This window comes from Salmo salar, chromosome 26, assembly GCF_965601325.2.
Source record: "Salmo salar chromosome 26, fSalSal1, whole genome shotgun sequence".
In the NCBI taxonomy this organism is placed as follows: domain Eukaryota; kingdom Metazoa; phylum Chordata; class Actinopteri; order Salmoniformes; family Salmonidae; genus Salmo; species Salmo salar.
The window spans coordinates 2571843-2594903 of record NC_138316.1 but is presented as its reverse complement, the minus strand read 5'-3'; the positions used below and the strand labels follow the sequence as shown (position 1 = coordinate 2594903).

At 41.7% G+C, this 23061-nt stretch overlaps 1 protein-coding gene across 6 annotated transcripts in view; it reads right to left on the bottom strand.

Annotated features, from left to right (window-relative positions):
• The window catches only part of ogdha (oxoglutarate dehydrogenase a), a 71283-nt gene that overhangs the window by 14787 nt on the left and 33435 nt on the right, over nucleotides 1–23061 (bottom strand). For 4 of the 6 annotated variants that reach the window (XM_014174867.3, XM_014174866.3, XM_045708711.2 and 1 more), the window contains exons 5-7: nucleotides 20634–20678; nucleotides 11247–11362; nucleotides 10951–11105 (exon numbers count right to left, since the gene is read on the bottom strand). In XM_014174867.3, the coding sequence (XP_014030342.1) occupies nucleotides 10951–11105; nucleotides 11247–11362; nucleotides 20634–20678 (316 nt within the window). The remainder of the gene's footprint in view (nucleotides 1–10950; nucleotides 11106–11246; nucleotides 11363–20633; nucleotides 20679–23061) is intronic. The other 2 variants (XM_082969329.1, XM_014174868.3) reach the window with 1 other exon arrangement.

Here is a 23061-nt window from a genome sequence, read left to right as displayed (position 1 = left end):
ACATGACCAACAATATTTTTATGTGCAACCTAATCCAGTACCTGTCATGTATTTTGGATTGACAATTAGGCTATTGATATTACATTTTTTGTTCAATAGAGATTAATTTGCCTACATCTTTATTTGCACTATTATCATAGGCTAATTAATTTGGGGCTAATTCACCTCCTGAGTAAGTTAAACTCAAAACACATTAGCTATATTGCTAAGTCTAAACATAATACCCACTGCTGGTAGCCATGTATTAATAAAACAGTAAATTCAATATCCAAAAAAAAAACCTTGGCTACTTCCCAATGACACATGCACTCGCAAGGGCCAATGTGCATTTCGCACACTCAGCATCTCAAAGCCAAATCAATTATCTTGCTTGTAAAACAGTTGCTAGAGCTCAATATTTAGAGTTGAGAAATAAAAATGATTGAGAGAAAGTTGACTCTCCCGTCATCAACATTGACAACAGTAGTTGCTTCTAGGGCTGCGCAATGAATAGAATTGTAATCGAAATTGCAATATTGATGTGTGCTACTCAGTCCATTTTTATAGTTTATTCCATTTGATGTCTCTCTCCAGTCTCCACGTCTCTCAACTCAATTTCACTTTAAGGGGCTTTATTGGCATGGGAAACATATATTTACATTGCAAAAGCGAGTGAAATATATAATAAACAACAGTAAAATAAGCAAAAAATTAACAGTAAACATTACACTCACAAAAGTTCCAAAAGAATAAAGACATTTCAAATGCCATTATGTCTATATACAGTGTTGTAATGATGTGCAAATAGTGAAAGTACAAAAGGGAAAATAAATAAACAAATATAGGTTGTGTTTACAATGGTGTTTGTTCTTCATTGGTTGTCCTTTTCTCATTTTTTTGCCATGGTTGCACACTGGTATTTCACTCATAGAATTTGGGAGTTTATCAAAATGTGATTTGTTTTCGAAATCTTTGTGGATGTGTGTCATCTGAGGGAAATATCTCTCTCTAATATGGTCAACATTTGGCAGGAGTTTTGGAAGTGCAGCTCAGTTTCCACCTCATTTTGTGGTCAGTGTGCACATAGCCTGTCTTCTCTTGAGAGCCAGGTCTGCCTTTGGAGGCCTTTCTCAATTGCAAGTCCTTAAGTAGAGTCAAAGATCCCCTTAATTTTAGGTCAGTCACAGTGGAGAGGTATTCTGCCACTGTGTACTCTGTTTAGGGCCAAATAGCATTCTAGTTTGCTCTGTTTTTTTTGTAAATTATTTCCAATATGTCAAGTAATTATAGAATGCTGTCGATGACGTGGCAAGCGGCAGCGTGGTAGGCACAGCTTGTCCCATGAATTAAATCACAAAAATGGAGGAATAACTGATAACTACGAAACAAACATTCTGTATAATATAGAGAATCTGGAACTATTTACTGATCAGCATTTTGATATGCTCGAAAAAGAAACGGATACATCGAAGTGAACAAGAGAAGACCTTTCCTCGAGTTCTGCGAGCGAAACGGGAGGAAAGCCGCAGTCTAAAATTCCAAACTTAACATTGGAGGGGGACATTTTTATAACCATGTTTCCAGAAGATAGAGCATTGCTTACAAGCGAGCAGTTACTGTCAGGGCACAGGTCTGACAACCTGTGCAGAAGATCTAGGTGCTGCTGTAGGCCCTCCTTGGTTGGGGACAGACGCACCAGATCATCAGCAAACAGTAGACATTTGACTGCAGCTGGGTGCTGCAGACTGTTCTAGTGCCCTCGCCAATTCGTTGATATATGTTGAAAAGGGTTAGGCTTCAGCTGCATCCCTGTCTCACCCATCGGCCATGTGGAATGAAAGGTGTTTTTTGCCAATTTTAACCGCACACTTGTTGTTTGTGTACATAGATTTTATAATGTGTTTTTCCACCAACACCACTTTCCATCAATTTGTATAGCAGACCCTCATGACAAATTGAGTCAAAAGCTTTTTTGAAATCAACAAAGCATGATTAGACTTTGCCTTTGTTTTCTTTGTTTGTTAATTAGGGTGTGCAGGGTGAATACGTGGTCTGTCGTACGGTAATTTGCAAAAAAGCCAATTTGACATTTGCTCAGTACATTGTTTATGCTGAGGAAATGTACGACTCTGCTGTTTATGATAATGCAGAGGATTTCCCCAAGGTTGCTGCTGACACATTTCCCCCGGTAGTTATTGGGGTCAAATATGTCTCCACTTTTGTTGATTGGGGTGATCAGTCCTTGGTTCCAAATATTGGGGAAGATGCCAGAGCTGAGGATGATGTTAAATAGTTTAAGTATAGCCAATTGGAATTTGTGGTCTGTATATTTTATCATTTCATTTAGGATACCATCAACCCCACAGGCCTTTTTGGGTTGGAGTGTTTTGTATTTTGTCCTGTAGTTCATTCAATGCAATTGGAGAATCCAGTGGGGTCTGGTAGTCCTTAATAGTTGATTCTAAGATTTGTATTTGATCATGTAGATGTTTTTGCTGTTTGTTCTTTGTTATAGAGCCAAAAATATTGGAAAAGTGGTTTACCCATACGTCTCCATTTTGGATAGATAATTCTTTGTGTTGTTTGTCCAGGAAATTGTCAAGAAGGGATTGAATTTGTTGTTGCCGAATAGTTTGGTAGATGTCCACACTATTTTCCTTCCATTTATAGCATTTCTTAATATTATTCAGCCTCATGATTGAGCATAGCTCTGTTCAGTTGAGTGTGATTTTGCTGTGATCTGATAGGGGTGTCAGTGGGCTGACTGAACACTGAGGGACTCTGGGTTGAGGTCAGTGATAAAGTAGTCTACAGTACTCCTACCAAGAGATGCACTATAGGTGTACCTACCATAGGAGTCCCCTCAAAGCCTACCATTGACTATGCACATACCCAGCATCCGACAGAGCTGCAGGAGTTGTGACCCGTTTTTATTGGTTATGCTGTAGTAGTTGTGTCTAGGGGGGCATATGGAAGAGGGAATGCTGTCACATCCATGTAGGTGTTTGTGTGCTGAGTTCTTGTCCAGTTCTGGCATTTAGGTCACCACAGACTAGTACATTTCCCTGAGCCTGGAAATTGTTGATCTTTCCCGTCTCCTTACTGCTTTCCCCACACACACCAAGCCCCGCCCACTATCACTCAAGCAGGCACAGTTACAGTCAAGAATGCATGAAGTCAACAAACAAGAACGAAGCTGCTTTCAAATTTGAATTTTTTTCCTGAGTTATACAATTGGTTTGTGTATCTTTACCTCTGCAAAACGTTAGTTTTAGCAAGCTTCACATGTTAATAGATTGCAATTTTCCTCACAAGTAATACAACAAGCAATCATTTGCGTTTTATTTTAGACTGATGGTGTCTGCATCTGATGGTCAGTTTTAACCTGCGAAAGAACCTGCGAAAGAACACGAGAGAGAGCAAGTGAGAAGCAAAGAGGCTGCCTTTAACAGTCTCCTCCTTCCTCTGCGGACTGACCAAAAAGGGGACCCAGTCGTCCAGCTGATGGCGAAACTCAAGTCACACTTCATGATTTCTGACTCATGCACCAATTAATGGTGTACACTTACTCGTATGACCAAAGAACAATACATTAATCATATATTATCGCTAGGGGAAAAATATATATATTAGAGGCCGACCGATTATGGTTTTTCCAACGCCGATACCGATTATTGGAGGCCCACAAAGGCAGATACCGATTAATCGGCCGATTTTATTTATTTATTTGTAATAATGACAATTACAACAATACTGAATAAACACTTATTTTAACTTAATATAATACATCAATAAAATCAATTTAGCCTCAAATAATGAAACATGTTCAATTTGGTTTAAATAATGCAAAAACAAAGTGTTGGAGAAGAAAATAAAAGTGCAATATGTGCCATGTAAAAAAGCTAACATTTAAGTTCCTTGCTCAGAACAAGAGAACATATGAAAGCTGGTGGTTCCTTTTAACATGAGTCTTCAATATTCCCAGGTAAGATGTTTTAGGTTGTAGATATTATAGGAATTATAGGACTATTTCTCTCTATACGATTTGTATTTCATATACCTTTGACTATTGGATGTTCTTATAGGCACTTTAGTCTTCCCAGTGTAACAGTACAGCTTCCGTCCCTCTCCTCGCTCCTACCTGGGCTTGAACCAGGAACACATCGACAACAGCCACCCTCGAAGCAGCGTTACCCACATAGAGGAAGGGAAACAACCACTCCCAAGTGTTAGGGTTGAACTGGCTATTTGTATGCATAACTTATTTAATATACTGGGGAAGCTATGCTACAATGTTAAGTATATAAACTACGGATAAATCAACTGCTGAAGACAAGAAGAACTACAACCGGCACCAGGAAGTGCGTCACGACGCTGGGACCAGCCTGCACGCCGACGTTAGGAGGAGCAAGTTTAAACCACGCTCCTCCTCCCTCTGACAGGCCAGCATTGAGCGGGAACTATCTCTGTCAGAGTATAAAAGAGAGAACAATAGAATGTGACACTCTCTTCTCTGTTTGCCCTGCGAGGTAAAACAGCGAGACCGTATATATACGAACCACCCATTTACCACACACGTGTTTGCATTAATTAAAGTACAAATAAATCAGAAGTTACTATGTGCTGACTATTTTGTTCTGATACCAGAAACGAACTGTCGCAATTTTAACACAAGTCTCAGAGCGAGTGACGTTTGAAACGCTAATAGCGCGCACCCGGCTAACTAGCTAGCCATTTCACATCGGTTCCACCAGCCTAATCTCGGGTGTTGACATGCTTGAAGTCATAAACAGAGCAATGCTTGAAGCATTGCGAAGAGCTGCTGGCAAAACGCACGAAAGTGCTATTTTGAATGAATGCTTACGAGCCTGCTGCTGCCTACCATCGCTCAGTCAGACTTCTCTATCAAATCATAGACTTAATTATAACATAATAACACACAGAAATACGAGCCTTAGGCCATTAATATGGTCGAATCCGGAAACTATCATCTCGAAAACAAAACATTATTCCTGTTACATTGCACAATCTTCAATGTTATGTCATAATTACGTACAATTCTGGCAAATTAGTTCGCAACGAGCCAGGCGACCCAAACTGTTGCATATACACTGACTCTGCGTGCAATGAACGCAAAATGACACAATTTCACCTGGTTAATATTGCCTGCTAACCTGGATTTCTTTTAGCTAAATATGCAGGTTTAAAAATATATACTTGTGTATTGATTTTAAGAAAGGCATTGATGTTTATGGTTGGAGCAGCGTGTACCTAAGCGATTATATGCAACGCAGGACAGGCTAGATAAACTAGTAATATCATCAACCATCAACTAACTAGTGATTATGATTGATTGATTGTTTTTTATATGATAAGTTTAATGCTAGCTAGCAACTTACCGTAGCTTCTTACTGCATTCGTGTAACCTCGTGGAGTGCAATGTAAAGCAGGTGGTTAGAGCGTTGGACTAGTTAACCATAAGGTTGCAAGATTGAATCCCTGAGCTGACAAGGTAAAAATCTGTCGTTCTGCCCCTGAACAAGGCAGTTAACCCACCGTTCCTAGGCCGTCATTGAAAATAAGAATGTGTTCTTAACTGACTTGCCTAGTTAAATATAGGTCAAAAAAAAAGAAAAAGTACTAAAATAAAATCAGCCAAATCGGCGTCCAAAAATACCGATTTCCAATTATGAAAACTTGAAATCAGCCCTAATTAATCGGCCATTCCGATTAATCGGTCACCTCTAAAATATATATATATATATATATATATATATATATATATATACACACACACATTTCATTGTAAAAAATAATATTATTACATATACCAATGGCGTATAAATGAATGTGGGAAATATATCCACATAGTAATAAAGTTGTCTTAAAAAAAAAAGGTTTAGTCTCGTAACTGTATGCAGCTCTGCTCATTAGTTATTTCACTCCAGCGAGAACAGAGCTGAGATTGTCGTAGCAGCAATTAGCTTAGAAAGGAATTAGCAGTTAGCTAAATGCAAAGGAGCAACATGGCAAGCATTGGCGAGCCAGAACTAGAAGACGCCCCAGTATCATTCAGGTCTGCCATCTGGGAACATTTCGGTTTCTCTGTAAACTATAACGGGCATTGCAAACGAGTGGTGGATAAAACTCCAACATGTAGGCTCTGTTCATTGCCGATAGCCTATTCGAGTGGCAATAAGAGTAACATGACGACTCATTTGCGCCGTCATCACCCCAAAAGGGCCAATTGGTGGGACTTTGTGGGGAAAACCCCCCAAAAAACAGCAACCACTTCTCCCCACAGCCGTCCGGCAACAATATGCAGCCGATTCCGATAGGGCTAAAGAAATCAATGCAGCGATAGCAAAATTCATAGCGGCAGATATGAAACCATTCTGTCGCAGAGAATGCAGGGTTCATAAATATGTTGAAAGTGGTCGAGCCGCGCTTCACTATTCCTTCCCGCACACATTTTGCCCAGACATTAATACCTGCCTTATACAAAAAACAAAATAACGACTTGAGAGCGAGTTGTCAGAAACACGGTCTGTTGCTCTAACAACAGACCGTTGGACATCTAGAGCTACCTTACTGTAACGGCTCATTTCATTACGGCCGAGTGGGAGATAAAAAGCCATGTCCTTCAAACATGTCCCCTTGAGAGTAGTCACACCAGTGTAAACTTCGGGGAAGAGCTAAGGGAAGTAGTTGCAATGTGGAAGTTGGAGGGGGATAATGTAACAATTCCTGTGACCACTGACAACGCTAGAAATATTGTAAATGCAGTTGCACTAGCTGGATTGGGGCCACAGATAGGATGCTTTGCTCACGTTATTAATCTAGCATCTCAAAAAGCAATGTCAGCGAATCCAATCTCTCGCCTCCTAGCAAAGATCAGGAAGGTGGTATCCTTCTTTCATAAAAGCACAACTGCTGCACATGTTTTCAAGACAAAAACAGCAGATGCTGGAGCTGCCAAACCACAAACTAATCCAAGATGTCCCTACTAGATGGATTCAAGAGAGAGATACCTTGAGAGAAAGCCATGACATAATTTTCTGGAATTTTCCAAGCTGTTTAAAGGCACAGTCAACTTAGTGTATGTAAACTTCTGATCCACTGGAATTGTGATACAGTGAATTATAAATGAAATAATCTGTAAATAATTGTTGGAAAAATGACTTGTGTCATGCACAAAGCAGATGTCCTAACCGGTCTTAACCGATTTGCCAAAACTAGAGTTTGTTAACAAGAAATTTGTGGAGTGGTTGAAAAACGAGATTTAATGACTCCAACATAAGTGTATGTAAACTTCCGACTTCAACTGTACACACAATCTATCTATCTAAACTCAGCAAAAACAGAAACGTCCTCTCACTGTCAACTGCGTTTATTTTCAGCAAACTTAACACGTGTAAATATTTCTATGAGCATAACAAGATTCAACAACAGACATAAACTGAACAAGTTCCAACAGTACCCGCAAAACACCAGTCTCAACGTCAACAGTGAAGAGGTGACTCCGGGATATTGGCCTTCTAGACAGAGTTGCAAAGAAAAAGCCATATCAGACTGGCCAATAAAAATAAAAGATTAAGATGGGCAAAAGAACACAGACACTGGACAAAGGAACTCTGCCTAGGCCGGCCAGCATCCCGGAGTCGCCTCTTCACTGTTAACATGGAGACTGTTTTTTTGCGGGTACTATTTAATGAAACTGCCAGTTGAGGACTTGTGAGGTGTCTGTTTCTCAAACTAGACATGCTAATATACTTGTCGTCTTGCTCAGTTGTGCACTGGGGCCTCCTACTCTTTCTATTCTGGTTAGAGCCAGTTTGCGCTGTTCTGTGAAGTACACGTCATTGTACGAGATATTTAGTTTCTTGGCAATTTCTCGCATGGAATAGCCTTAATTTCTCAGAACAAGAATAGACTGACAAGTTTCAGAAGAACGTGTTTGTTTCTGGACATTTTGAGCCTGTAATCAAACCCACAAATGCTGATGCTCCAGATACTCAACTAGTCTAAAGAAGGCTAGTTTTATTGATTCTTTAATCACAAAAGTTTTCAGCTGTGCTAACATAATTGCAAAAGGGTTTTCTAATGATCAGTTAGCCTTTTAAAATGATAAACTTGGATTAGCTAACCCAACGTGCCACTGGAACACAGGAGTGACGGTTGCTGATAATGGGCCTCTACGCCTTTGTAGATATTGCTTTTTAAAAGTTTTTATCTGCCGTTTCCAGCTACAATAGTCATTTACAACATTAACCATGTCTACACCGTATTTCTGATCAAGTTGATGTTATTTTAAATGGACCAAATTTTTGGGGGCTTTTCATTTAAAAAACAAGGACATTTCTAACTGACCCCAAACTTTTGCGAGGCTGTATACAGGAGGTACCGGTACAGAGTCAATGTGCGGGGGCACTGATTAGTCGAGGTGATTGAGGTAATAAAGTACATGAAGGTAGTTAAATTGACTATGCATAGATAATAAACAGAGCGTAGCAGCAGGATAAAGAGGGGTCTGGGTAGCCCTTTGATTAGCTGTTGAGCAATCTTATGGCTTGGGGGTAGAAGCTGTTAAGAAGCCTTTTGGACCTAGACTTGGCGCTCCGGTACCGCTTGCCATGTGGTAGCAGAGAACAGTCTATGACTAGGGTGGCTGGGGCCTCTGACATCGCCTGGTATAGAGGTCCTGGATGGCGGGAAGCTTGGCCCCAGTAATGTACTGGGCCGTATGTACTACCCTCCTTGCGGTCAGAGGCCAAGCAGTTGCGATACCAGGGAGTATTGCAACCAGTCAGAATAGATAGGGTAGATATAAATAAACTCAGCAAAAAAAGAAACGTCCCATTTTCAGGACGCTGTCTTTCAAAGATAATTCTTAAAAATCCAAATAACTTCACAGATATTCATTGTAAAGGGTTTAAACACTGTTTCCCATGCTTGTTCAATGAACCATAAATAATTCATGAACATGCACCTGTGGAACGGTCATTAAAATACTAACAGCTTACAGACGGTAGGCAATTAAGGTCAGTTATGAAAACTTGGGACACTAGAGGCCTTTCTACTGACTGAAAAAACACCAAAAGAAAGATGCCCAGGGTCCCTGCTCATCCGCATGAATGTGCCTAAGGCATGCTGCAAGGAGGCATGAGGACTGCAGATGTGGCCAGGGCAATACATTGCAATGTCCGTACTGTGAGACGCCTAAGACAGCGCTACAGGGAGATGGGACGGACAGCTGATCGTCCTCGCAGTGGCAGGCCACGTCTAACAACGCCTGCACAGGATCGGTACACCCGAACATCACACCTGCGGGACAGGTACAGGATGGCAACAACTGCCCGAGTTACACCAGGAACGCACAATCCCTCCATCAGCGCTCAGACTGTCCGCAATAGGCTGAGAGAGGCTGGACTGAGGGCTTGTAGGCCTGTTTTAAGGCAGGTCCTCACCAGACATCACCGGCAACAACGTCGCCTATGGGCACAAACCCACCGTCGCTGGACCAGACAGGACTGGCAAAAAGTGCTCTTCACTGACGGGTCGCGGTTTTGTCGCACCAGGGGTGATGGTCAGATTCGCGTGTATCGTTGAAGGAATGAGCGTTACACTGAGGCCTGTACTCTGGAGCGGGAGGGTTCGTCACGGTCTGGGGCGATGTGTCACAGCATCATCGGACTGAGCTTGTTGTCATTGCAGGCAATCTCAACGCTGTGCGTTACAGGGAAGACATCCTCCTCCCTCATGTGGTACACTTCCTGCAGGCTCATCCTGACATGACCCTCCAGCATGACAATGCCACCAGCCTTACTGCTCGTTACTGTGCGTGATTTCCTGCAAGACAGGAATGTCAGTGTTCTGCCATGGCCAGTGAAGAGCCAAGATCTCAAAATCCCATTGAGCACGTCTGGGACCTGTTGGATCGGAGGGTAGGGGCTAGGGCCATTCTCCTCAGAAATGTCCAGGAACACGCAGGTGCCTTGGTGGAAGAGTGGGGTAACATCTCACAGAAAGAACTGGCAAATCTGGTGCAGTCCATGAGGAGGAGATGCACTGCAGTACCTAATGCAGCTGTTGGCCACACCAGATACTGACTGTTACTTTTGATTTTGTTCCCTTTGTTCAGGGACACATTCTATTTCTGTAAGTCACAAGTCTTTAACTTGTTCAGTTTATGTCTCAGTTGTTGAATCTTGTTGTTCATACAAATATTTACACATGTTAAGTTTGCTGAAAATAAACGCAGTTGACAGTGAGAACTTTCTTTTTTTTCCTGAGTTTATTTGCCATTTAGCAGACTTACAGTCGTGTGCATACATTTCTTAACTATGGGTGTCCCGAGAATCGAACCCAATATCCTGGCGACACAAGTGTGTTGATCGAAATCGCAGTATTTTTTTGAGCAATACATTTTTTTGGTCCATATCGTGCCGCCCTAGCTGCTTCCAAAGCTGTGCAATTGGATTTTAAAACATCACATCCTACAATCAGAACAACTTAGATTTTTTTTATCCCAGAGTGTGGGGGAGGGGGAGTGAGTGGCTCGCTCTTCACAGCAGCAGGCCCAGAGAAACAGGCATAGGGCATTACAGAGACTTTCATTACAGGAATCATGAGGATAATGCACATTACTGTTTGACCAAATCATGGTTTCTGTAGCTTAAAAAAAATACTACGGTTGGAGTGAGGTGAGCATGTAGAATGTGCAGCTCGCATCGATGCGACCAATAAATATTTTTACTTGCACAGCTAAGTCAAAGGGTCATAAAATGTGGCAAAATGGTCGCAGTGACTGTGCAATGACTGAAATCTGGACAAGCACTATGACAAGGTGGACTGTGAAAGCAATTTGTGACAACTGCTGATGTGAAAAGGACTTTATAGTGGCATTTGATTAATTTATATTATTTGAGGGGTAAGTGGGGGATGGAACTTTTTTGGGGGTGTGACTCTGACCTGGTGGAGCGAACCATACGGGCCAGCAGGGTCCTCTTCTCCTCCAGGGTGAACTGCATGACGCCGGGCTTCTCAAACTTTTCCCGGATCCACTGGCACTGGTCTAGGTCATTGATGAACATGAACTCAACCCCGATGTGCTGGCAGTAGGCCATCTGAAAAATGGGACAGCGTGTCTTGTCACTGACCATGAAAATTAGCCTGAATGTACACTTTTCACTCGTTCAAGAGAAACGATTGGCAAGAACCCAACTTCTTTGAGAGACAGACCGGTGTGTGCGGTTTAGTTTGGATACCTCCAGGCGGCGGATTATCTCCCTCAGGGGCAAGGCGGTCTCAGTGCCCCCGATAAAGGTGGTGGTAGGCAGGCGGAACACTTTGTCCAAGTCCGACTCGTCCAGTCCATAGAACCCTGTTCAGCAAGCAGGGGCAGCAGACCATCCAGAAAGGTGGAGTGGCAGGAGGGATGGGGTGGCGGGGGTTGAGGGTGGCAGATGCGGGGACATTCAGTCCAGAGGAGAAAACACAAAGCAAACAGAAACACAGGGGAAAGAATGTAGGCCACAAAGACATTCCCCATGGAAAGAAAACGAAACAACAAAACAAAACAAGCAGAGATGAGTTATTAGGATGTAGGGAGAAAAAGGAGGGCAATGATGGATGAAAACACAGGAATATGCCATATGGTCGATGAAACCATAACGGCAACATGGAGGCAATGCAGCAAAATCAAAGGTGGTGCAGCATCACAGGCAAACAAACAGGACAAAGGTGGATGCATGCAACATGAACGGATACACCGTGGATAGGAAAAGTAAATGAAGGAGTGAGACATGAGTAGAGGGGAGCAGTGGGTAAAAACAAGCACAGTATATTTGTGGGGTCCAAAAAAAGAAAGAAAAAAGAAAGAAGGAAAATATCATTAGTGTCATTGAAGCAAGAGTATTATTATCAATCTGATAAATGTTATCTATTCTAAAGTGGAATAATCAAGCAAACTGCCCTTCCTGAACTAAACGAGGTGGCAGACAGATGAGTCATTGTGATCTTAACACAGATGTAAACAGTCACTAATTTGGTATTTACAGGGTCTAGCAGAATGCACATGACTTAGGAAAATTATAATTTAAATGATCAATGTTCTTCTACAGTGAATCCAGTGAATCACATAGGTCGATATATGTTCTGAAAATAGTGGTAACTGTCATTTTCATTTGCAAAGCTAATTTCAAAATGGTGTTCCCTGTGATGCGAGTCTGAGCCTATGTCTCTATGGTTTCAGTGCTTCTCTGGTATATGGCCATGATTTCGGCTGATTTGAGTTGAAAGCATATTAAAGAGAGGGTATGGAGTGGGTGATAGCAGCTAAAATACGCAGATTGTCAATGAAATAAGGGAACGCTACCCCAGTTTTAGGTCACCAGATATCCACTTTAGATTCTGTTTTTCAAAGATATTAGCCTACTCTGGATTAGCACCTTCTCTACAAAACGTAGACACTTTGAAAATCTGTTATTAAAACACTCACCAGGCAAACAATAGCTGGTAGGGGAAACATGAACGTGTTAAAACTCTACCCAACAATGCAAGTGTGGGGGAACAAACACACCTAACCAGCCACACACGTCAATGCTTGCTTAAAATTAACAATTTAGATTTTCCCCATATTTTTATGGGGACTAGATTCTCCAGGAGATGAAAGCCAATTAAAGAGATCTTTTGAGGCAGTCAAGAAAGGATGAGAAATCATAAGCTGAATTTGTAGTGTGGCATCTATGTGCCAGGAGGATAACTATAATTCAATTGCTTGTTGTTTTATGGTAGAGGTGAATCTTAGTTAAAATGCTGGTGCCAAAAAAGGTAATGAAATAGAAGTCAGGGCAATCTAAGATAAACAGAGACACTTAATTTTATCTTATTTGATTGCCTCAAAAAAACAAGAGAAGCGCAACAATTTGCAATCCCAAAATTAACAACTATGGAGTAGACTAGCCGATGCATTAATGGCAAAGGAAATGGATGTGTGAGTATTGATGATACAGGAAATGAGAGTTTAATAATGTTAATAGCTCTAGCTAGAAAAGGTTGGCAGTAATAGGGATTATGTTAAATAGAATAGAGAATAGCTCAAAGAAAAGAGAAATGAAAAATAATGTGTGTGTGGGTTTGTTCATGTGTGTTACTGAAAGCGTGTGTGTCAATGATGGAGACTTGAGTGATATCAAAGAGTATCCACACAAAGAAGAATAAGTTGAATGACAGAACAAAGCTTCAAATGACTGGACATGAGGCAGGAAAAACTATGGGTATCCTATAACGCTGTGACATCAGAAAAAAACAGCAATTAGCTGACCTGACAAGTAGAAGTAGAGTTTCTCCAAGGACATGGAGAGCAGCTTCTTGCAGACTCTGCACACTCACTAGCAACTTCACTTCCAACACCGCCAGCCCACAAGGCAACAATATGGCTGTTCCTAAATGCCTCCTAAACACCACAGACAGCAGCACCATGCAAGGGATACACACTCTCTCGCTACATAGTGGAGAGACGTGGCTCCCCAATGACCAGGTCATTGCCATCACCAGCCAGACAGCACACGTCATCTATATACATTGTGTATCATGGGGGTTCCATGGAAGCCATCGTCACGCATTAGTCTGGACCCAAGAATCATGCAGGAGTGCAAAAGCATGGTGCACCGAGGGTCGGTGATGATTTTATCGTCGCAGGGCGGCAGGTATCCTAGAGGTTGAGCGCAATGGACCAGTAACCAAAAGGTCGCTGGTTCATATCCCAGAGCCCACTAGGTGAAAAATGCCCTTGAGCAAGGCACTTGACCCTAATTGCTCCTGTAAGTCACTCTGGATAAGAGCATCTGCTAAATTAATGAAATGTAAATATTCAAAACGTTATTCAGAGGTAGAATCTGCTTTTCTACAGTATGTCGTCTTACACCAAGCGCAAGAAGTAAAGTACAAGAGCTTTAGTGTACATTTCCAAAAACAAAGCATCAACAGCATTTATGTTATGAGTAAGGAGTTGATTATATATAGAAACAAAAATATAAAAGGTAACATGTAAAGTGTTGGTCCCATGTTTCATGAGCTGATATGAAATAATCCCAGACATTGTCCATACGCACAAAAAGCCTATTTCACTCAAATTTTGTGCACCAATTAGTTTACATCCCTGTTAGTGAGCATTTCTCCTTTGCCAAGATATCCATCCACCTGACAGGTGTGGCATATTCAGAAGCTGATTAAACAGCATGATCATTACACAGGTGCAACTAGTGATGGGGACCATTTAAGACCACTTTAAAATGTGCAGTTTTGTCACACAACGTCACAGATGTCCCAAGTTTTGAGGGAATGTGCAATTGGCATGCTGAATGCAGTCCACCAGAGCTGTTGCCAGAGAATGTAATGTTCATTTCTCTACCATGTGCTGCCTCCAACATCATTTTGGAGAATTTGGCAGTACGTCCAACCGGTGTCCACATACCTTTGGTCATGAAGTGTAAATATACATTACACATACATGATCTAAAGTATGTGGACACCTGCTTGTCTAACGTCTCATTCCAAAATCATGGGCATTAATATGCAGTTGGTCCCCCCTTTGCTGCTATAACAGCCTCCACTCTTCTGAGAAGGCTTTCCACTCAATGTTGGAACATTGGTGCGGGGACTTGCTTCCATTCAACCACAAGAGCATTAGTGAGGTCAAGTACTGATTTTGGGCGATTAGAACTGGCTCACAGTCGGCATTTCAATTAATCCCATAGGCGTTAAAAGGGGTTGATGTCAGGGCTCTGTACAGCCCAGTCAAGCTCTTCCACACCGGTCTTGACAAAACATTTCTGTATGGACTTCGCTATGTGCACAGGGGCATTGTCATGCAGAAACAGGAAAGAGCCTAATATATACACACACAGTCAAAAGTTTTAGAACACCTACTCATTCAAGGGTTTTTCTTTATTTTTATTATTTTCAACAATGTACAATAATAGCGGAGACAACACAACTACGAAGTAACACATGGTATCAAGTAGTAACCAACATTTTTTTAAACAAATATATTTTATATTTGAGATTCTTAAAATAGCCACCATTTGCCTTGACAGCTTTCCAAACTCTTGGCATTCTCTCAACCAGCTTCACCTGGAATGCTTTTCCAACAGTCTTGAAGGAGTTCCCATATATGCTGAGCAATTGTTGGCTGCTTTTCCTTCACACTGCGGTCCGACTTTATCCCAAACCATGTCAATTTGGTTGAGGTCGGGGGATTGTAGAGGACAGGTCATCTGATGCAGCACTCCATCACTCTCCTCCTTGGTCAAATAGCCCTTACACAGCCTGGAGGTGTATTGGGTCATTGTCCTGTTGAAAAACAAATGATAGTCCCACTAAACGCAAAGCAGATGGGATGTCGTATTGCTGCAGAATGCTGTGGTAGCCATGCTGGTTAAGTGTGCCTTGAATTCTAAATAAAATCAGACAGTGTCACCCGCAAAGCATCCCCACACCACAACAACCCCTCCTACATACTTTACAGTGGGAAACACAAGCGGATATCATCCGTTCACCCACACCACTTCTCACAAAGACACAGCAGTTGGAACCAAAAATCTCCAATTTGGACTCCAGACCAAAGGACACATTTAAACTGGTCAAATGTCTATTGCGTGTGTTCCTTGGCCCAAGCAAGTGTCTTCATCTTATTGGTGTCCTTAAGTAGTGGTTTCTTTGCAGCAATTCGACCATGAAGGCCTGATTCACGTAGTCTCCTCTGAACAGTTGATGTTGAGCTGTGTCTGTTACTTGAACTCTGTGAAGCATTTATTTGGGCTACAATTTCTGAGGCTGGTAACTCTAATGAACTTATCCTCTGCAGCAGAAGTAACTCTGGGTCTTCCTTTCCTGTGGCGGTCCTCATGAGAGCCAGTTTCATCATAGCGCTTGCCGTTTCTTGAGACTGCACTTGAAGAAACTGTCAAAGTTCTTGAAATGTTCCGTATTGACTGACCTTCATGTCTTAAAGTAATGATGGACTGTTCATTCTCTTTACTTATTTGAGCTGTTCTTGCCATAATATGGACTTGGGCTTTTACCAAATCGAGACATCTTCCGTATACCACCCCTACCTTGTTACAACACTACTGATTGGCTCAAACACATTGAGGAAAGAAATTCCACAAATTAACTACCACCACATGAAGCTAGTTGAGAGAATGCCAAGAGTGTGCAAAGCTGTCATCAAGGCAATTGGTGGCTATTTGAAGAATCTCAAAGATAAAATATATTTGGATTTGTTTTAACACTTTTTTGGTTACTATATGATTCCATATGTATTATTTCATAGTTTATGTATTCACTATTATTCTACAATGTCGAAAATAGTAAAAATAAAGAAAAACCCTTGAATGAGTAGGTGTTCTAAAACTTTTGACCGGTAGTGTAGTGAGGGAAAAAAGTATTTGATCCCCTGCTGATTTTGTACGTTTGCCCACTGACAAAGAAATGATCAGTCTATAATTTTAATGGTAGGTTTATTTGAACAGTGCGAGAAAGCAAAAAAAAAACAGAAAAACACGTCAAAAATGTTATAAACATGCTTTCTTGAGCAAGGGGACCTTGCGGGCGCTGCAGGATTTCAGTCCTTCACGGCGTAGTGTGTTACTAATGACTATGGTCCCAGCTGCCTTGAGATCATTGACAAGGTCCTCCCGTGTAGTTCTGGGCTGATTCCTCACAGTTCTCATGATCATTGCAACTCCACGAGGTGAGATCTTGCATGGAGCCCCAGGGCGAGGGATATTGACAGTTCTTTTGTGTTTCTTCCATTTGCGAATAATCGCACCAACTGTTGTCACCTTCTCACCAAGCTGCTTGGCGATGGTCTTGTAGCCCATTCCAGCCTTGTGTAGGTCTACAATCTTGTCCCTGACATCCTTGGAGAGCTCTTTGGTCTTGGCCATGGCGGAGAGTTTGGAATCTGATTGATTGCTTCTGTGGACAGGTAACAAACTGAGATTAGGATCACTCCCTTTAAGAGTGTGCTCCTAATCTCAGCTCCTTACCTGTATAAAAGACACCTGGGAGCCAGACATCTTTCTGATTGAGAGGGGGTCAAATACTTATTTCCCTCATTAAAATGCAAATCAATTTATAACATTTTTTACATGTGTTTTTCTGGATTTATTTGTTGTCATTCTGTCTCTCACTGTTCAAATAAACCTACCATTAAAATTATAGACTGATCATTTCTTTGTCAGTGGGCAAACGTACAAAATCAGCAGGGGATCAAATACTTTTTTCCCCCTCACTGTATATGCGTGCGCGCACACGGTCAAAAGTTTTAGAACACCCGAATACTTTCCGAAGGCACTTTAATAAATAAATATATATAGTGCCTTCGAAAAGTATTCAGACCCATTGACTTACTCCACTTTGTTACGTTACAGCCTTATTCTAAAATGGATTAAATGCAATCTACACACAATACCCCATAATAACAAAGCAAAAAGGTTGTTAGATTTATTTTGCACATTTATTTAAAAAAACTGAAATACCTTATTTACATAACTATTCAGACCCTTTGCTATCAGACTTGAAATTGAGCTCAGGTGCATCCTGTTTTAATTGATCATCCTTGAGACGTTTCTACAATTTGATAAGGAGTCCACCTGTGGTAAATTCAATTGATTGGACATGATTTGGTCCCACAGTTCACAGTGCATGTCAAAACAAAAACCAAGCCTTGGAATTGTCCATAGAGCTCCTAGACAGGATTGTGTTGAGGCACAGATCTGTGGAAGGGTACCAAAACATTTCTGCAGCATTGAAGGTCAGCAAGAACAGTGTCCTCCATCATTCCTAGAGCTGGCCGCCCGGCCAACCTGAGCAATTGGGGGAGAAGGGCCTTGGTCAAGGAGGTGACCAAGTACCCGATGGTCAGTCCGATAGAGCTACAGAGTTCCTCTGTGGAGATGGGAGAAACTTCCAGAAGGACAAACATCTCTGCAGCACACCAATCAGGCCTTCATGGTAGAGTGGCCAGACAGAAGGGATTATATTAAATAATGACAGCCCTCTATAAATTTGCCAAAAGCACCTAAATACTCTCAGACCATGAGAAACAAGATTCTCTAGTCTGATGAAACCAAGATTGAACTCTTTGGCCTGAATGCCAAGCATCACGTCTGGAGGAAATCTGGCACCATCCCTACGGTGAAGCACCAAAAAAAAAAAAAAAAAAAACATTTGTGGGGATGTTTTTCAGCGGCAGGGACTGGGAGAATAGTCATGATCGAGGGAAAGATGAACAGAGCAATGTACAGACACATCTTTGAAAACCTTCACCATAGGGATGGTGCCAGGTTTCCTCCAGACGTGACGCTTGGCATTGTCTTTTGGTGTCTTTCGCCAAACTTCAAGTGGGCTGCCATGTGCCTTTTACTGAGGAGTGGCTTCCATCTGGCCACTCTACCATCTGGCCACTCTACCATCTGGCCACTCTACCATCTGGCCACTCTACCATCTGGCCACTCTACTGAGGAGTGGCTTCCATCTGGCCACTCTGATTGGTGGAGTGCTGCAGAGATGGGAGAATCTTCCAGAAGGACAACCATCTCCACAGAGGAACTCTGGAGCTTTATCAGAGTGACCATCGGGTTCTCTAGGAAGAGTTTTGGTGGATCCAAACTTCTTCCATTTTCAGAATGATGAAGGCCGCTGAGTTTTGGGGGACCTTCAATGCTGCAGAAATGTTTTCGTACCCTTCCACAGATCTGTGCCTCGACAGAATCCTGTCTCGGAGCTCTACGGACAATTCCTTTGACCTCATGGCTTGGTTTTTGCTCAAACATCCACTGGGAATTGTGGGACCTTAGACAGTCGTGTGCCTTTCCAAGCCATGTCCAATCATTTGAATTTACTACAGGTGGACTCCAATGAAGTTGTAAAAACATCAAGGATGATCAATGGAAACCGGATGCACCTGAGCTCAATTTTGAGTCTGATAGCACAGGTTCTGAATATTTATGTAAATAAGGTATCCGTTTTTCATTTGTAATATATTTGCAAACATTTAGAAAAACCTGTTTTCGTTTTGTCATTATGGGGTATTGTGTGTAGATTGAGATTTTTTATTTTTATTTAATCCATTTTAGAATAAGGCTGTAACACAACAAAATGTGGAAAAATACAAAAGTGTTTAATACTTTCCGAATGCACTCCATCTATAATGCGTGGGAATAATTTGAAATGTGTGAGAAATATTTGGAACAGATTTCCTAAATAAACATTTGAGCTGATTTGCTGATGTCTTTACAGTCTTATGTCAAAACTATTTTAAATAATACTTTGATTTGTTTTTGCTTAAAACCTGTGGGGCAAAATAAAATAAAAATCACCCACAGGACACCAGAGGGGGAAATCTGACCTAGGGTTTACCGAGAATGGTGAAACAAACAAAAAACATCCAGTCAGAGTTAGTCCTGTGGGCAAAAACAGCTAGTTGATGTTATATTGAAGGAGAATGGCAAGAATCGTGCAAGCTAACAGGGTGGCCACACAGAAGCAAATAACGGCGCAGTACAACAGTGATGTTCAGAACAGCATCTGGGAATGCACATCTTGTTGGTCCTTGTCACAGATGGGCTATTCCCGCAGATGACCCCACCTGATTTTACTTTATCAGCGAAAAACAACAATTAGTGGCTCCAGTTGGCACGCGATCACCAACACTGGACAATTGAGTCTTGGAAAAACATTGCCTGGTCCGACAAATCAAGGATCCTGTTGCGTCATGCTGATGGCAGAGTTAGGATTTGGCGTAAGCAGCATGAGTCCATAGCCCCATCCTGCTGGTGTCAACAGTACAGGCTGGTGGCGGTGGTGTAATGGTGTGGGGAATGTTTTACTGGCACACATTAGGTCCCCTGATACCAATTGAGCAATGTTTCCATGCCACAAAGAATTCAGGATGTTTTTGGATGCAAAAGGGGGTCCGGCCCAGTATTAGATGGGTGTACCTAATAAACTGGACACCGAGTGTATATATCTCCCAATGTTTGTCAGCTCTGAAATGTGATATGCAATCTGATTCTGAAAGAAAGTTGTTATACATGAAAATACATGTATAATTTACTCTTCAACTGCGATCCAACTGGGACTTTCAGTGGTTGAAATGTTCTGCCAGATAATGTAAACAAATTTCACCACAATTTGAGAGGAATGTGACTAGGTACTGTACCACTACACTAAACACTTTTGTAGTTTGAAATAAGCCCATCTATTGCCTACTACTTCAACACTGTCTACTCAGCTAGAGCTACAACAGGAAAGCACTAAAGAAGTACACTGACATATAGAGGAGCTTATTGTCTTAAGATGTTCGTGTTCTCCGACACCCACACACTGGGGCTGCCAAAGAGAGGCTCAAACTTTCTCCTTTATTTCAGGGCTGCTGATGGCTTAGAATCCGATCATGTGATAAAGAACCAAACATTCCAACGAGAACACTAGCAGTTGTTTATCAAGTGTATTCCACTGAAAAGCCAACAAAAAAAAAGATGTGAGAAAGATAAAGCAAAAGTTCCTACGCAAACAAATACAAAAAGCAAATATTCAGGCACAGATAAAGGGACAAAACTACAGGGAGACTTGTGTTTCCATACCTCCGACAGTTAGAATACTGAGACGGTCCTTGAACATTGCCAGATCTGGAGGAGGCATCAGGGGGAAAGAAACCCGGAAAAGGTTAGTGACCCATGCCCCCATTCTCCATCATGGACATCAGGGTCATCTCTACCACTACTCAAACACACTGAAGGGGTCTGCAAACTAGAATCGAAGTGGGACTTTGGGTGGTTCTCGCAGACAATAAGAAGTCCTTCTCTCGAATTATACTCTCTGCGAAGCAGAGTTCTCGCCTATCACACTCACACTCTCTTGCTGGTGATGTGTGTTCGTACGTAGCTAACTTGACTTGGTACTATTGAATTGATTTCTTGCCGTAAACCCATTTTTTTTTTTAAAAAGGGACTAGGTGTGTTGATAGTTTAAAAGAAATGGGATTTGCTACTAGAAAAATAAGGTAAGTAGGCACATTTATGGAACATTACGATGCCAGCTAACTATTGCTAAAGTTAGCTAATGTGATCAAAAAAATATATGGTGAGATGTTATCAACAACAAAGTAGGCCGCTAGCTAGCTTGCCAATACCACCTTTACGTCCAGTCAGTTTTCCAAAATACAACTTCTATAACTCGGAGCAACGAAATACATCCATTCATGCGTTTCAAACTTGTTGAGAACGCTAAAGTACTGCCGAAGTAATTTCCTTAGTAGGGGACATTAGATTTTAGCATGTTGAATAACTCTGGGAACAGAGATGACTCCAACTTGTATTTACGACTCGTAAGCTAGTGAACGGTTTCCCAGACGGCCATAAGCTAATTATGGCATTTTCCAACTAACTACCGTAAATTCCGGACTATAAGCCGCAACTTTTTTCTCACGCTTTGAATCTCGCGGCTTAAACAATGACGCGGCTTAAACAATGACGCGGCTAATATATGGATTTTTCATGCTTTAAAAAAAATAAATATCCAAAAAAACACATTCTGTGACGTGCTCAGTTTTTTGCCGGCATGAAGCTTTCATTAGACCAATGAAATTGCCGAATGGGTTAAGGTCAAACAACTTTTTTGTTTACTGTTTAGATTAAATCGAGCGCTCTCAAACTTCCCATCATTCTGATTACGGTAGTCAGTTGTCACCCTCATCATGGCAAAGACACGGAGAAATGCATATGATGCAGCTTTCAAGTTGAAGGCGATTGATCTGGCTGTTGGAAAAGGAAATAGAGCTGCTGCACGGGAGCTTGGTCTTAATGAGTCGATGATAAGACGGAAACAGAAGCGTGAGGAATTGACTCAGTGCAAAAAGACAACTAAAGCTTACTGCTAATTTTACATTTTTTGTTACAAGCCGTGTTTCGTTAAAGCCTATTTATTTTTGTTACAAGCCGTGTTTCGTTAAAGCCTGTGTAAAGTTAATTTGTTTCAATGTACCGGTAGGCACCTGCGGCTTATAGACTGGTGCGGCTTATTTATGTTCAAAATAATATTATTTTTTTTAAATTCAGTGGGTGCGGCTTATATTCAGGTGCGCTTAATAGTCCGGAAATTACGGTACATATAGCTAGCTAGCTATGCCGAGTGGCAAACAACCACAGCAAAGTTAGCTTGAAAGACTATAGCTAGCTACCTAGTTATGGAAAACTGCTTGTGTGAATGTAACACAGAGAAAGTTTGATAATGTTACCACAGTCTCTGCATACCAGAGGCCACCATCGTGACTTCTGCAGCCAGGGAAAGCAGAAACCACCGGGAACCCTCCCACCACAGATGGTGGTGGGTTGGGGTTTGCAATGTAAAATTTCAGCTGCGCACTCCGCTGCGAGCAAACACCTATAGCACTTTAAAAAGAGAGGATGACAGTGGGGAAAGATAGGGGAGGTTGTGTCAAAGGGCAGTAGGCCGGATTCAAATTTATGCAGACACTACAGACATGTGCCGGAGGCAGCGGTTTAGACGGCTAGACCACTGGCTTGTTCTTTTAACTTCGATTTGTTTGCGAGAATTCCCCCCTCACAACGTCAATCACCACAGTAGCACCACTGACTGCTTCTGAACTCTAGCGACAGCGCAGCACCAATGACAACAAGGGTGGCAAACACAGCTTTAAGTGCCAATTATATCTAGAAAAAGCTGTAGCTGCCTTGCTGCAGAATGCACAAATACAAACGTCACACCCGGATCACAGCCAAATTGAAAAACGTCCCATGCAGACCGAGACGTGCTGTACTGGAACTAATAACCATCAGACATGCAGAAAGTATACAGATCTTGAGAGCACCACTAATTAGACTATTCAGTCACCAACAAGAAGAGGGGTACAAGGTTTAGGGGTATGCTGGTGCATAGAAATGTCCCTTCCCTCCCCTTTTTTCTTATAATCCAAGTTGAAGGTGATTTACCTTTCCAAACAGTTAATATCTTACTGTTAGGAGTCATACTGTAGCTGTGAACAGTGAGTTA